Here is a 16,932-nt window from a genome sequence, read left to right as displayed (position 1 = left end):
GAATTTAAAAAAAAAACAACCTTGCTCTCTTTTTGGAATTTCACCGTCTTCTCGACTGTGTACTTATCCAGACTGGAGAACAGCCGAGATGACATATGTGTGCGTGCAGAAATGCTTGAGCGCGAGGTGTCCGACTTGCAGCAACGTAATGAATATCTGACCAGTTTGGCGCAAGAAGCTCAATCCCTCAAAGACGAAATGGACATTCTCAGGTGAGACCGCTGTTGGCTCCTTAAAATGTCAGTGTCAATAATTGGGAAGCTATGGAAGTAATATTGGAGCACAATGATTTACAAACGTGTATATCAGTCTGTGCGTGTGTTATCCAATTTTTGTGTGTGTACTGATTTGTGTGCCTGTATATTGCAAATAGTAAAAAATGTATCAAACTCAGATAAAAAATACTTAAACAGGCACTGTAATGGACTGTTACACATGTACAATTCTGGTCAGCGCCAAGTAAGTGCCTTAACTTAATTGTAATTTTAACGTGAAATAAATGATATCGATATTACAATATTTTTTCTTAATTCATATCTTGTTTAAAAATATATCGATACATCTTACAAACTCGATATATCGCCCAGCCCTACTTTCATGTGATTTTTGCTTTTTTTGAAAGGGCGTATCCGGATTTGTGAGCGTGTAATAATACATGTGCGTATCTGAGGTGTGCCTACATTTAACCAACCACGGAAGACACCAAGCAATTTAAACCAATCGGAAACAATGTACAGCTGAGATGCGTGAAAGAGAGATGCCAAGACCCGCCTTACGTTGTTTCTGATTGGTTTAAATTGCGTAGTGTCCTCCTGTAGGCACAGTGTATTGATGGCTTGGTCTGGGATTGGTTATTTCAATCAATCAATCAGTTATGGTTTAAATTGCGTAGTGTCCTCCTGTAGGCACAGTGTATTGATGGCTTGGTCTGGGATTGGTTATTTCAATCAATCAATCTGTTACGTGAATGGTGAATATAAGCGTGAGAAATGTCTAGTGTGGCGTGTTGCTAGAGAAAGGGTTAAATTGTGTGACTGTCATGCTCAAAGTGAAGCTTGGCAGCTCTGAGCAAGTGATGGAGCGGGGTCCATGTTGTTGACGCAGAATAACATGATCAGTGGCTGCAAGGTGGTGAGTATTAGGAAAGGCAAGGGGGAGTAACAGACAGACAACTCTTTTTACACCTTCAAATCGCTGTACAGACAGATCGGAATTACCAATCCCAGACCAAGTCATCAATCCATTACAGGACACCACGTAACTTAAAACTAATCAGGAACGACGTAAGGCGGGTCTTGGCGTCTCTCTTTCACACACACCTCAGCTGTACGTTTTTTGTGATTGGTTTATCTTTCGGTACACCTCATATACGCACACGCAGATTGTATACACGCACGCACTTCTTGATGCGCGCGCACAGGTATTACACGCTCAAATCTTACACAGAAGTGAATCTTACAGAAGTGTCGCAAAGTCACGTGTAAATAGACAGCCTATCGAGCGTTCTTTCTCATTAGGGACAGACGGACAACATAAAACACACGTACGTGGATCTAAAACACGCGTACGTGGATCTAAAACACGCGTACGTGGATCTAAAACACGCGTACGTGGATCTAAAACATGCGTACGTGGATCAGAAACACGCGTACGTGGATCAGAAACACGCGTACGTGGATCAGAAACACGCGTACGTGGATCAGAAACACGCGTACGTGGATCAGAAACACGCGTACGTGGATCAGAAACACGCGTACGTGGATCAGAAACAAGCGTACGTGGATCTGAAACAAGCTTACGTGGCTCTAAAACACGCGTACGTGGATCTAAAACACGCGTACGTGGATCTAAAACACGCGTACGTGGATCTAAAACACACGTACGTGGCTCCAAATACACACACTTGGATTGATATACAGACGCACAAATCGGTACACACGCATGTGAATTGGACTACATGGCACAGATTGAGATACATGTTTGCAAATAATTTTGCTACAATATTCCATGGGAGGTCTTTTAAGAGCTATAAAAGTATTTAATATATAAATTAATGTGTGTCCTTTTATGAGGAGTGACCTTCTTACTAGTACAACTTTAAAATATTCTATTTACCAAATAACGTGATTCAAACCAGCCAGTCGCTTGACGTCTGTGGTGACGCATCAAAACACAATTATACGTGGGAACGCATCTGAAGGCTTTAAGCTGCAGTTCATCCATTATCATCTTCCACTCACAGAAACAACTCCCACACTGCCCACACACAGACGTCCATTCACCTCCTCACGCCGACATCTGTGTTGATAAAAGACATTTCATACATTGATGCTAGTTTGCGTCAGAGTAGAATGGGGAACCAATCCGGGACGTTCACACTTCATAACTTAGTGCAGCACATATCCTGAGGGATGTAGCTTCTTTTATCCGGCCTTGCGCCTCCCCTCCTCCCCCTCAGGCACTCATCCGACCGGGTGAACCAGCTCGAAACTCTAGTGGAGACGTACAAAAGGAAACTGGAAGATTTGGGTGACCTGCGCAGGCAGGTGCGCCTCCTGGAGGAGCGCAACACAGTGTACATGCAGCGCACCTGCGAACTGGAGGAGGAGCTGCGCAGAGCTAACGCTGTCCGCACTCAGCTAGACACCTTCAAGAGACAGGCAAGCTGTGGGCCGTGAAGAACCATACTTTTTTCTGTGTTGACATCCAAATGCAATTGAACACAGTTTGGCCCGTGTGGCGGTTATTGTGTAACTAATTGTCTTACCATCACAGCCTGTAGTAGCTATGCCCTCTGACTTACAGGCACATGAGCTTCACACCAAGCACCAGTTAGAGGCCGTAAAAGCTGAGAAGTGGCAGTTTGAGTACAGGAATCTTAATGACAAGTATGATGCACTCCTGAAAGAGAAAGAAGTGAGTGATGATCACTATTCAGTTCTGGTGGATAATGCAAAGTAGTAGTGTGTTTTGATCATGCATAGTTAATACACACTGAACAATGTTTGGTGTATGATATGTGGTGGTTCTTAAGATTCCTGTGAATGGGTTAGGGTTGTCCCGATAGCAATATTTTGGTACCGGTAACAAAATGTATTTCGATATTTTGACACTTTTCAAAATTACGGGCACCACAAAAAAATTAACTTCACTTAATTTTAGTTAAAAAAATCTTACGATACATTAAACATGGTTCTTATTGCACTCAAAGAACAATTTTTTAATATTATAACAAACAATAAAATGCATTAAACACACACTTTTCTTGATGCACTCAAAGAATAATTTTATATATTAGATGTAGTCTGTCATAATCTAGGATTAGGTTAAAATAGAATAGTTTATTGATATTTTTTTATGATTGTTGTTGCCACTCTTGGGCTATGCTTTAAGAAAAATACAATCATTAGTAATTACTAAAATCAATACTCTTGCTAAAAGTACACAGATGTAGACATGTAGCAGGTAAAACACAGATTGTAGCAATTTGTTACAAAATTCAGTCATTTCACTTGCATTGGTTTAGGCTACGTGGGCAGTTTGGACTCCGCTAATATTTGGCATTAAGCCAAGCAGCTGCATGCATGTCTAGATTTCTGTATGTGCAGAGCAGGATAGCTAATTAACTACATTACCTTCAAACTTATTGTGCAGGTCTGGATTATTGTTATTTAAATCTTTACCAAATTTGAAACAAACCTTGCCCCCTTTGGCAAGGCATGTTTTAAAGCACTGCTTGCAGCGTTTTGAAGCCCAAATACATTTTTTATTTTGCATTTCACGCACCCTCTTCATCAACCAATAGAATTGCCTTTGTTTACCAGTTTTTCTCTCCTTGCTGTTTCTATTTGTGCGCTCTGTGAGTGTGTGCACGGTAACACACTCAACATGCTCCTCTGCTCCGCAACGCCACCGCCGCACAACAGCATGCGGATAAAAAAATAGCTGTATTTTTCAAAGTCCGGATAGTACCATTTTCAATTCATTGGTACTGCAGTATATATACGGTACAACCCTAGAATGCACATGTGTGATGTTAATACTACCCTAATTTAAAATGTTAATTTATGGTACACATTAGGTGAACTTTTCGGTTTGAAATTGTGAATTTAGGACTTGTTTGCAAGTCACGTTCTATCGTTTTTGATACATATTAATCCAAAATTCACATTTTTGTTTAAAAAAAAAAAGTTAAAAAATCTACATGAGCTGCTTGCTTTGTAAACAAGCACACATTTAGGTAGCAATGCCTGGATTTAAAGCGGGACCTATGACGATTTGAATCTACATTTGAAACACTTCCTTGTTGAGATTATTTGTAATATCTCAGTATGGATATACATTGTAAATTTTGTTCTACAGACGGTCACATTTATAACCCGTATTTTGAGTCTGTCGGTCTATGGAGGCGTTCCCAGATTGCAAATGAAACCACGCCCCACCCTCTCCCAAAAGCATCATAATTTATCTTTTGAAAATGTACACTTTCTTAAATATATATCTTGAAGTCGTCACCGCTTTTTTCTTGAAGATAAACCTCGTAAACATGATACAATTTTACCCGGTCAAAACATTAGGTATACCTGCAAATTCTCTGATCAATTCTGACCTGTATAAAAACACAACTGCTTTTAGCAGCATTAATATCGCATGCCAAGATAAGATGAAAATTGTACTTTATCCTACCTTTTTTTTTCAGTTTCCTGAAAACCTAAAGCTGGGGAGCTCCTCCCCTTCTGGCTAAGCGCTTTACAAAGTGTCCAAATAAGTAGATCCACCTCGCTACGACATAACCAGGCTGCAAAACCCTGCAAACATGGGCATCCAAACTGCAGGCGCGGACATTGCTTGACACGAATATCCAACATCGTAACGATAATTATAAGTCAGAAAAGATGAAACGCATCATAGGTCCCCCTCTTACTCAAAAAAAGTTGCACTGATGAGCTCATATTAACATATTATCGTTACACCGACACGGAAAATAATATATTGCCTTATGCTTTGTTCTCCAGCGTCTGATGTCCGAAAGAGAGACACTCCGGGAGACAAATGATGAGCTGAGATGTGCACAAGTCCAACAGAGCTGTCTCAGTGGAGGAGGTGAGTTATAAAAACTGACAACATGGGATTGAAAAACTGCATCTCTAAAAATCTAATAACTAAATCACAACACCGAGTCATGGCGTGGTCAGTAACTGAGGTTTACTTGCATGTAAAGCCTTGGAGTAGACTTTACACGATTGTGATTTTAATGATTCGATCGAGACTAAATTAGAAATTGCATGACTTTAAATTGTTTGTATTAAACTTCTCATAATGGAAACACAAGAATACCAAATCTGTGGCTTTGCCTCTATGAATTATGGTCATTTATTCAAAGAAATGTCTCAAACTACGGTTTTCTTCTAGCTGGGGTTAATTTGGCAGTGACCATTTTGACGGTCGGTGCAAGCTCGTACTGCAACTATTGACTAGTCGACTAATCAGATTATGAAGCAAGCAACTTACTTTTCAGTGGCTCTAATGTACCCTAGGGCTTTTTAAATTTAGCTTGAGATTAGGGCTGCAACAACTAATCGATTAAATCGATTAAAATCGATTATAAAAATAGTTGCCGATTAATTTAGTCATCGATTCGTTGGATCTATGCTATGCGCATGCGCAGAGGCTTTTTTAAAAAAATAAATAAAATTTTTTTTTTTTAAATATGGTCATGTGGACGAGTGAGGGAAGAGTGGATCGTGAGATCGACAGGCGAATCGGTGCAGCGTCTTCAGACGCTGTATCGATCCGTTGTGGTGAAGGAGCTGAGCCGGAAGGCAAAGCTCTCAATTTACCGGTCGATCTACGTTCCCATCCTCACCTATGGTCATGAGCTTTGGGTTATGACCGAAAGGACAAGATCACGTGTACAAGCGGACGAAATGAGTTTCCTCCGCCGGGTGGCGGGGCTCTCCCTTAGAGATAGGGTGAGAAGCTCTGCCATCCGGGGGGAGCTTAAAGTAAAGCCGCTGCTCCTCCACATCGAGAGGAGCCAGATGAGGTGGTTCGGGCATCTGGTCAGGATGCCACCCGAACGCCTCCCTAGGGAGGTGTTTAGGGCACGTCCGACCGGTAGGAGGCCACGGGGAAGACCCAGGACACGTTGGGAAGACTATGTCTCCCGGCTGGCCTGGGAACGCCTTGGGATCCCCCGGGAAGACCTGGACGAAGTGGCTGGGGAGAGGGAAGTCTGGGTTTCCCTGCTTAGGCTGCTGCCCCCGCGACCCGACCTCGGATAAGCGGAAGAAGATGGATGGATGGTCATGTGGTGACATCAATGATGGTATTTTGAGAGGTAATCATTGGACACAGGACATCACTGAAGGCCTAGGTGGAAAACGCGCGGCCTGCCACTGGATTACATTAGTGCTTAATTTGGTAAAAAAATAATGCTGACAATATCGTTGGAACAATAAGTCGTTTAGCAAAATGTGTTATCAGACCAAGCCTTTTTAGGGTGAAATGCTCCCCTACTTTTGATGTATTCATGTTGTTGCAGCGACCGCAGCCATTTTTCTATTCCTGTAGCTTGCCGTCACCGGTCACAATGACTCGCACATGTTTTTTTCCAACTGGGAAAACACAAGCGATGACATAACCGACAAATTAACTGGTCAGCGACTAATGTTATTGATTTTTTTAATTGCTGCACCCCTAATGGAGGAACCTTTTGGCCTGACTTCGTCTGATGTGTGATTGATGGAAAACAGTGTGTGGTGCACATATAGAGGACAGTCTGACTTGTGCATTGTAAATTATACCCTAAAGTGACTTGTTACAACAGTCAGGCAATAAATCTTCTAAATCTATATTCTCACAAACACACATTGTCTTTAAAATCAGCACTCACACAGAGCCATGGAGACAACGTTTTGTCTATATGGCCTGGCACAATTCAATTCAATTCAATTCAATTCAAAGTCACACGCCTGCATTGTCCACTGCTTGAAATTAAGTCTGCACCCGTGAGTCCATAACTTTATGACTCGTGTTGTTGAATAAGCTTTACTGTAGGTACAGTACATGAGATAATATCGCATATTTCAGTTTTGGGGCAGATGACTTTAAAAAAGTTAGTTACTTTCAAAAAAGTGATTCGTAATGATATTACTCATAATTGGTTATCAGGGAAAGTGAATAACGTATTACCTTTTGGAAAAATCTTCAAATTCTTGGCGTGCGCCATTGAGAGATGTTTCATTGGATTAGTTACTCTCAAACACGTTTGCTCTAGAACATGGGTGTCAAAGTCATTTTTGCTCAGGGGCTGCATGGAGGAAAATCTATTCACACCCGGGCGGGACTGATAAAACCATGGCATAATAATTTGAAAATAAAGACAACTTTAAAATTGTTTCTTTTTGTTTTTTTTACTTGGGCCAAAAGTAGAACACATTCAGAAAATGTACATATTACAAATAACAAATGGTAAAACACTTTAAGTTAGTTGAAACCTCTGAGGAAATAATTGGTGCAGTTTCAAAAACACCATAAATAATACACTGAGCTTAGACTTTGTCTCAGGGTTTTTACAAAGCCAGGAAACTTTAAGCATTTCCTGTTCAGCATTCTCATGTTTGCAGTTCGCCATTAAAGACGTGTTTGGAAAAGCAACCGAGCGTTTCCTCAAACCGCCGCATTGGTGAAAACTATCCAACAAATTAATGTATTATCATTAAAATATTACAATATTACACCATAGCCAACATCAAGGTAACATACCTACAAACTTTACCAATGTGAACATGCTAGATTTAAGCATCAAATAAAATGGAACAAACAACAATTTTACAATGGAGTTTCAGTGGGCACATCGTGCCGTTAACCAACTCTAACTTCAAAGATGATGGTTATGTTGACTTAAGTCTTTGCATTTTACCGTTTCTTTATTAGTCTGCTGCCAGCCACAACAGGAGCCGCTGATTGCTTGCACCAGTGCTGGTTTGAGTAGCAGCAGCCAATCCAGAGGGCGCTTGAAGTTCGCTGACATGTCATCTTAAACAGTGTCATGTGTGACGTGGGTTACACTTGCATTGCTATTGCGACATCCAGCTTACACATTTAGAACAGCAGTTTATTTCATTCAAAAATTGCAGTTCATTTTTATACTTGGCGAACTCATTTTGCGGGCTCATTAAGGCCCGCAGGCCAAACGTTTGACACCACTGTTCTAGAACATGGTGTACGTATCAAATGTTTGTTCTTGCTTTGTACATCAATGACATTGAAGCAGTACTTGTATTTCCATCCTGGGAACGCCCGTTTTGACTCGCTTGTGTCCTTGAATGCACCTTGCGTGAGAGTGACTGGTGGAGGAAGTGTTGCATGGGTGTGTGGAGAGGACGGATATATCTATGTGTTGGAACTATGGATGTAATGATAACCGCTGTAAAACTTCTGACTGTTAGTATTGCCGTTTTAAATGAAAAACCTGTGATTAATAACTGCACTTTGGTAAAATCACAGACTGACTCACACTAGCTAGCTTAAATGTTAACATGAATGCAAGACACAATTAATGTATTTTCACAATAAGAAACAATTTACCACAACCTAAACTTGTAAAAACACATTACTGTCTAAGCAACTAAGATATGAAGTTGTGATCAATCTGTACCCGAAACACATAACACGTAGTGTTTTCTTGGTTTTGTTTTTTTAACAACTTTATTAAGAAAGAGTTATACAACAGAAAGTAAACTCGCCTGACATGAATCAAAGTGAACACTCACTTTTCCTTTTTCAATTAAAAGAAACATTCTAAAACTTTTACAAATTAAAATTGGATAGAAAAAAAGATTTAAAGACTCAAATAATGTTTTTTAAAAATCCAGAACAATATTTGATGTTTCTTCTGCCAAGAAAGTATATTGTGTGTCAATGTATTACAGTACATCCCTTGTTGGAAGCGAGCACTGCTCTCAGATGAATGAATTTCTAATACAGTGTCGCTGTCGGTAACTATAAGGGTTTTAGTTCTAACACTGTCGACATGTGTCACTCACATTTTGCATGACACCAGACAGATAAATCACTTTTACCCGTTCATGCAAACTCTGTCACCCTGGTTAGTGTTTCAAAAGCTCAGTTTTTAAGGACACAAACCTTTTTGTTTTCATGTACCAAAGAACATAATAGCATTATTTTAGATATCCTCATTCCTCAAAGTTCCACTCCCTTGCATTGTTTTTTTAATTTTTTTTTTATTCGTAATAGTGGAACCCGCGTCCCAACGACTCGTTTATGACGTCCTTAATCACATTGGATTCAATCAATTGCATATTTAAAATTATTTGCCGATGTTATGACAGTGTAAAGTCTGGTTGTGGAGAGCCATATGCTGCCAGTAGTTTTTATTAAATACAGAGATGAGGCTTTTTTTGTTGTTGTTGTTGTACATTTACAGACATTCCCGCTCAACCTTAATCTCTCCACAGGAGGCTTGTGTGGCAATGAGGCTGAGGCAGGGAACCTTGCTGCAGAGATCATGCCTGCTGAGCTCAAGTACGTATTAATAATTGTGTATATAAGCTTTGGGCTCCAGGGTTTATTGTATACCAGTCCTCCAATAAATCCTACTTGCACCTATTATTATTATTTTAGCGTAACTGATGAGATTGTCCCTTATCCTACCACAAACATGCACTGGTGGCAATATCAGTGCTCTATATATTTTTTTATGATTGGGACAGTATTTACTACTCCTAACTCTTCAGTTTAGGCTTTTGAATGCAAATGTTGGGCTAATCCAGTGCGTTTCAATTATTTTTGTCAGGCCCTCCCCCCTTTTGGGGACATAAATTGAAATATTATTGAGAACATGATACTTATTTCTTCCCCCTGACACCTTATCATGCCCATCCCACTATATAAGAAGTATGGCTCTAATGATTATGAAACTCTTAAAGCAGGTGTGACCAAAGTGGGGCTTGTGGGCCAAATTTGGCCCATGAAGTTGTTTTGTTTAGCCCGCTGAAGGGAGTGAACTTTATTATTTACATTTAGGTTATTTGTTTCACGCTCAAAATTAGGGGTGTCCCGATCCAATATTGATATAGGATACCGATGCGATATCGGCAAATAACCAAGTATCGGATGCGATCGGCTTGCATATACACTACCGTTCAAAAGTTTGGGGTCCCATTGAAATGTCCTTATTTTTTAAGGAAAAGCACTGTACTTTTCAATGAAGATAACTTTAAACTAATCTTAACTTTAAAGAAATACACTCTATACATTGCTAATGTGGTAAATGACTATTCTAGCTGCAAATGTCTGGTTTTTGGTGCAATATCTACATTGGTGTATAGAGGCCCATTTCCAGCAACTATCACTCCAGTGTTCTAATGGTACAATGTGTTTGCTCATTGGCTCAGAGGGCTACCGGTAATTGATGATTAGAAAACCCTTGTGCAATTATGTTCACACATCTGAAAACAGTTTAGCTCGTTACAGAAGCTACAAAACTGACCTTCCTTTGAGCAGATTGAGTTTCTGGAGCATCACATTTGTGGGGTCAATTAAACGCTCAAAATGGCCAGAAAAAGAGAAAGAAAAAGAGAATTTTCATCTGAAACTCGACAGTCTATTCTTGTTCTTAGAAATGAAGGCTATTCCACAAAATTGTTTGGGTGACCCCAAACTTTTGAACGGTAGTGTAGAATGTCCGATATAAGCTCTGATACAAGCAGTCCTTTAGCATGTTTACTTGTGCAAAGCTGGATAGACAGTGAACATCTAAATGTCCTCCAATCAGTACACATGGTTGGTCGTTTCTCATATTTAAGTTACCGTATTTACAGACTATAAGGCGCACTTAAAATCCTTTTTTTCCTCAAAACTCGACAGTGCGCCTTATAACCCGGTGCGCATAATGTACGGAATAAGTTTGGTTGAGTTTACTCACCTCTAAGCTATTAGATTTGGTACATGGTGTAATAAGTGTGACCAGTAGGCCCTATGATTGCAATATGTCTCAAGTAAACAACACCAACATTTGAAATGTTCCATTGAAAATATAGAACATTACACACGGCACTCAAAAATATATCAAAATGTTTTACTACGACATTGGCAAGCTATGAAGCCGCACCGCTTGAATAATTGTCGGCACATTAAACATACGAGTATTATTATGGTGTGTGTATAAGGTAAGTCTTATCTGGCGTTTTGTTTCACAATATTATGCAAAAGCAACTTTTCTTACCTTCTGGTACCTGCTGATCTGTATTTGGGATTAGTCCTGAAAAATTGTCCGCGAGTCGATAAGCTTCTTCTTTTTCCTCTATCTTCTTGTTATGGGACATTCATCCTCCGCTGTTGCCATTTCTAATACAAAGTAGTGTAAAGTTCTTACTTATATCTGTCCGTAAACTTGCCATGAAAGCGCTAAAACATACCTGTGTAGTGAGTTCACATTATTCACCCAAGGAACTTTAATTATTAGAGTCCCTGTCGGACGGTTTTTCACGGGACACATTTCTTGTGTTGTTGTTTCCGGATGAGCAGATGCTGCTCCGTTATTGATTTAAGTAAAGTCTGAATGTAATTAAAACCGTTAGCTCCATCTTTTGACTTCCACTCCCGTCCTTGCACGCTACACTGCTACAGCAAAGATGACGGGGAGAAGACGCTGCCGAAGGGGAGCCACGTAAATAACACCGCCCATAAAACGGCGCATCTGGAAGCGACTGTCAGAAAGCGGCTTGAAGATGATCTGTAAAACATAATCTATGCAACATTTTGACCAAAGAACCAGTATTACATGTTATGTAGACCACAAGGAAGTGTTGTCAAGTTAGAAAAAATCAATAAATATATAACTTCTTTAATGCGCCCGGTGCGCCTTTTGTATGAAAAAAGATCACAAATAGACCATTCATCGGCGGTGTGCCTTCTAATCCGGTGCGCCCTTTGGTCCGGAAAATATGGTAAGTCATTTACAAAAGGTAAACATGGTTACAGCAAGCATGCAGCTACACAACAGCTTAGCAACCAAACGTAAAAAGTGTCCTTAGTTGACCAATATTGCAGTCTAAGACAGCACAATTGTCTACATAAACAAGTATCAAATAATTATAGTTGCATATTACTTACATACAAAGTCTCCAAGGCAGAAGCGTATTTGAAAGTATCCAGTAACAAATGTGTCCGCATCATTCAACTTACTGTGTCCTGAGCTTAGTTTAATGAATTATTTTGACCACAGCATAAGTCCATTCGAGACGTGTAATAATAAATAGGTTAGTGTTCTTGAGACCTTTGTTCTCTGTTTAACAAATTTCACTTGATAACACATTTTATACCATTCCACACTACCAAATCATTCCTGCTGATACTGTATTGGATCAAAATCGGTACTTAAGGCTCCAATATCGGTTAAAAAAAAAATTGTATTGAGACAATCGATGTCTTTGGCCCACAGCCAATTGGCACATTTCCGAGGCAAAACGTTTGGGCACCCCTGCTCTAAAAGATACCTGTATCTCATTTTTAGCACAACCAATAGAGGAGCCACACATGTCATTTACACTCATGTGAAAAAATAAAGCCCCGCCCACCCCAGGACACACTTTTTACAACATGATAAAGCAGTGTAATGTTAGCTTCACACAGAAGCTCTTTGAAACAGAATGCTCCATCATCTTTGTGGCAGCTGCGTCATGGGAATTTCTACGCAAATACAAAGACTTGAACCTTTAATAACTCAAGAACGGATCAAAGTCTGTGTACTCCATAGATTAGTGATCAGCAATTATTTTCTATCACACCCCCACTGGGAGACAAACAATTTTCACACATTCCCTAAATTGAAGTCCTAATGACAATATTTATTTAAATCCTCATTACCAATAAACTGAAGGGTTATGTATGTATACATGGTCATATTTCCAGGTTGAGCCTTTTGATGAATTCAAGTAGTGCTGCCACCTAGTTGGAGGCGTGTGTATAGTTCAAGAATAAAAAAAGGCAATAATAGTCCCTTGGCCCCTCACAGACCCCCCTGAGATCCCATTGTTTGAGAAGCACTGGGATAATTGATACACCATTAGGGATGTCACGGTATGAACATATCTTATCACGGTTATTGTGATCAAATTATCACGCTTATTATTATCACAGTATTTTTTAATGTGCTCAAACTGTTCAAAAAGTACCTATACTGAAATCTTTTAACTAAGTTTTATTGAAAAAAACACAAAATGCATTCAAAATGACTTCCTTTGAAGAAGAAACATTATTGTACTTGTACCTCCAAGTAAAAAAATGTATGTGCATATGAAAACAACACAAGCATTATAAATGGCACCTGATGGCAATAGGACATAACTGCACTTTTTGTCCATATAAATACAAATAGTGTGCTTATCGTATATGAGATCTAGTCTTACACTTAGGGCTGCACGATTATGTCCAAATTAATAATTGAGATGATTTTTTTTATCAATAGTGAAATCAGGATTATTCATTATGTTAGGTAAAACAGTGTTGGGTTGGGGTGTGAACGTTACGTCTAATAAGGCTATAAACGTAATCCATATATTTAAGGGAAAATATTTGTCTATGTTCATTAATATTACTAACATGTCACCCCTTTAATATTACACGATGCCTTTATCTCGATGTTTATATTTCTAAAGTATTTTTTTAAGTTGTCTACATTTACATGTACATGCTGTATTGGGACCGATCCATTAAGAGTTTGAGCAGAAATATGTCATATAGGGATTAACTATACACAATAAAACATTAACAAAGAGCTATGTCACATTGTTTCTTAAAGTAACTTTGTGAAAAAAACAAAGCCACAACATGTAAAAAAAACATGGTGTGTACTTTTTGATATTAACATAAAACACAGAGCAGTTTGGCTAATGAAGATAAAGTTTAATAAACAAGCTTTCTTCTCCAACAACACCATGTGTTTCAGCACAACACTTGGCCAAGAAAAACAAACAGGAGTGATACCTCTCATATCAAATACTCAATCTTCACAGCTTGCGTTCAATTCAAAGAGCTAACAAAACATTTGCGCTAGTATTGATGTTATTTGAACACTGATACAGTTTACAGGTAAATAAAGAAGGAGTGAACATCCCAGCCAACAAACTACAGACTATAAACATGTTGTAACAACATTCACGACACATCACCTGCTGCATGCTAACTCTGTCCCAGCAGCTGATGGACGCCGTGTTGAAAAAATGAAACCAACATCTCCTCCACGCTATACTTGTAGCGCGGGACAAATGCGTCTGTTTCCAATATTGTCCACACCTGTCGTCATGTAGCAGCAGCAGTGCGCGCTTGAACGCACGCCCAGAGTCCATGGAAATAAAGCGAGGGGAAAGGAAGTTAAACGAAGCGAATCTGTAGTTGCTTTCCACCATGTTTCAAGCTAAACGACGTTAGTGCGCATGCGCCGGCACTGCTGTGACTCCTTTTTCAGGAAGTAAGCAGTGTTGCCTAAAATGTGTTAATAAATGACGGTTTTTCGGTAATTAAAATTTTAAACGGTATTACTAAACGTTGGGAATTTTACCACGGTTTATCATTATACTATTGATCATTTCATCCCTATACACCATGTTAACAATATTGGGTAATCATTTTTTAAAACCCATTAATTTCTTCTGAATTGTAATTATTCAGCCTACCTAGTCAAATGCACGGTCCCAAAAGGCATGCTAGATGAGGTTCCATGTATGCACAATGTATTTGCAGAAAAGTTTAACTTGTAAAAAGGGTACCAACTCTTATATTTTGTGGCAGTGTAGCAGGAGCATAGATGCGTTGTTTTCAGGCATGGGAAATGTAAGCGTTTTTAAACTTTCGTTTTTGTGTCAAAATGTCAATTTTGAAATTGTTTAATGAAATATTGTAGCGCGTATGGATGCGAGTCGAAGGAGGAGTGTCAAAAGATAGAGCTTATTGTTTTAATGACATTCAGATGTTTTCTTATCAGCAATCGAGCAGCATCTGTACATCCGTGGCTTCTCAGTACTGATGTACGGCTCGATACTGCCGATACCAGATCTTTATGCTCTAATATTGATTATCAAATCAAAATATCTATGCTTTTGATTTTTCCACCAAGGGTCGTATACTGAAAAGCCAAAGTATTTTAAAAAAAATACAAAAACAATTATTGTCAGCTTTGTATTATAGGTCAGTGGCCCCCAACCACAGGTCCAGAGACCGGTGCGTGAAGCATTTGCTACCGGGCCGGAGAGAAACATTAAATAATTTATAAAGGACTGCATTTTCTCCGACTTACACTTGACCAGGGGTGTCAAACTTGTTTTCATTAAGGTCCACACCGCAGTCATGGCTGCCATTAGAGGGCCGCTTGTAAATAATTAATGAATTTGCCTAGGAATTTAAATATTTCAAAAAAAATGTGCGTAAAGACTAAAAAACATATGTGGATTTTACCACAGTTTTTTACAAAAAAAAACTGGCAGTAAGTTGCCAGACGTTTACTGTAAAATGTTTTTTTTTAATTATCATTTTTACAACATATTACTGTAAATAGAAATACAGTACCGCTGTTTAATTTTATTTTGGCAACTCAGCTGCCAGTTATTTACCATAAAATCATCAAATGTGGTACCATAAAATCATCAAAAGAACAAAAAATTGACAGCTCAGTCGACAGAATTTTACTGTAAACCAAACTTAGTAATATGCTGTAAAAAAAAAAAAATCCCTAAATTTTACAGTAAAATCTATTGGTCATTTTTATAGTGTACAATTTGATGGATAACTTGCTTCGAAATCATAAGTTAAGCAGATATTTCAGTATTTATTTGGATTTTGACCAACAAAGTTAGATAATATAATATTTGTTGCAATTGTTGACACAATTTTTTTTCCCCTGTCAAACTAGAAAAAAAAACTTAATACCTTTTAGTGAGAAAATAAGAAAGTAAAGAAAGAAAATATAAGATATTTTATTGACATATTATTTCCAGGCTTTTGCGGGCCATATAAAATGACGTGGAGTGCCAGATCTAGCCCGCGGGCCTTGAGTTTGACACCTGTGCACTAGACACACCAATGAGCTTGTTTATAGTTGTACAATAAAAGTCCTCATAGGAAGTTGCCATTTGTTATAACTTTGTGACATGATACAATGTACTTAAATCAACATATCAAATAGAAAAGTGACAGATTGTAGCCAAAGGCTGATTTCCATCTGCATCTCATTGCAAAGAAACACTAATTCAGCGTTATAGTGAATTGTATTTTTCATGCACTTATTTTTGCTGTATTTATCTGGCACAAGTGGAAAGCCGGTCCCTGAAAATAATGCCTACATTGAACCGGTCCGTGGTGCAAAAAAGGTTGGGGACCACTGTTATAGGTGACTAAGTACATTATTATTAATTATTAGTTAGAACATTTCAGGGTTTTTTTCATTAAGATATCGATTTTTTTGGGTGTTTTTTTTCTTGTTATATTTTACTTTTGTTTTTTTCCTCTTTTGAAAACAGAAATAAAGTAATACTATTAACATGATTGTGTAACTGCATACGTATTTAACAGTGTTTATTAGTGTTGTAATTTCTTCAAATTCATTCATTCATAAGTTAGTATTTTTTAATTAACTGAACTTTGTTTCTACTAAGTGTATTTAAATTTTATTTTGAGAGCTAATATTTTAGATCTGGGGTGTCTAAAGTGTTTCATTGTTTTAAAAAAATGCTAAATACAGACATATATATATATATATATATATTATTATTATTAGTTTAAAAATATCCGCTTTTTCTCAGTACATTCCGATTTTTTGCTCTTTTTTCTTATATATATATATATATATATTATTATTTTTTTTATGTTATTTGAAAACACACAACTTTTTAAATTTTAGCAGACACATCG

The 16,932-nt window shown here is 38.4% G+C and overlaps 1 protein-coding gene across 1 annotated transcript in view; it reads left to right on the top strand.

Moving 5' to 3' along the window:
* The window catches only part of LOC133642777 (protein Hook homolog 2-like), a 49,598-nt gene that overhangs the window by 13,123 nt on the left and 19,543 nt on the right, over positions 1-16,932 (top strand). Inside the window, exons 10-14 of the mRNA XM_062037161.1 lie at positions 72-212; positions 2,459-2,660; positions 2,806-2,916; positions 5,016-5,103; positions 9,483-9,549. Of these exons, the coding sequence (XP_061893145.1) occupies positions 72-212; positions 2,459-2,660; positions 2,806-2,916; positions 5,016-5,103; positions 9,483-9,549 (609 nt within the window). The remainder of the gene's footprint in view (positions 1-71; positions 213-2,458; positions 2,661-2,805; positions 2,917-5,015; positions 5,104-9,482; positions 9,550-16,932) is intronic.

This window comes from Entelurus aequoreus, linkage group LG25 (assembly GCF_033978785.1).
Source record: "Entelurus aequoreus isolate RoL-2023_Sb linkage group LG25, RoL_Eaeq_v1.1, whole genome shotgun sequence".
In the NCBI taxonomy this organism is placed as follows: domain Eukaryota; kingdom Metazoa; phylum Chordata; class Actinopteri; order Syngnathiformes; family Syngnathidae; genus Entelurus; species Entelurus aequoreus.
This window is presented reverse-complemented; position numbering and strand designations above follow the sequence as displayed.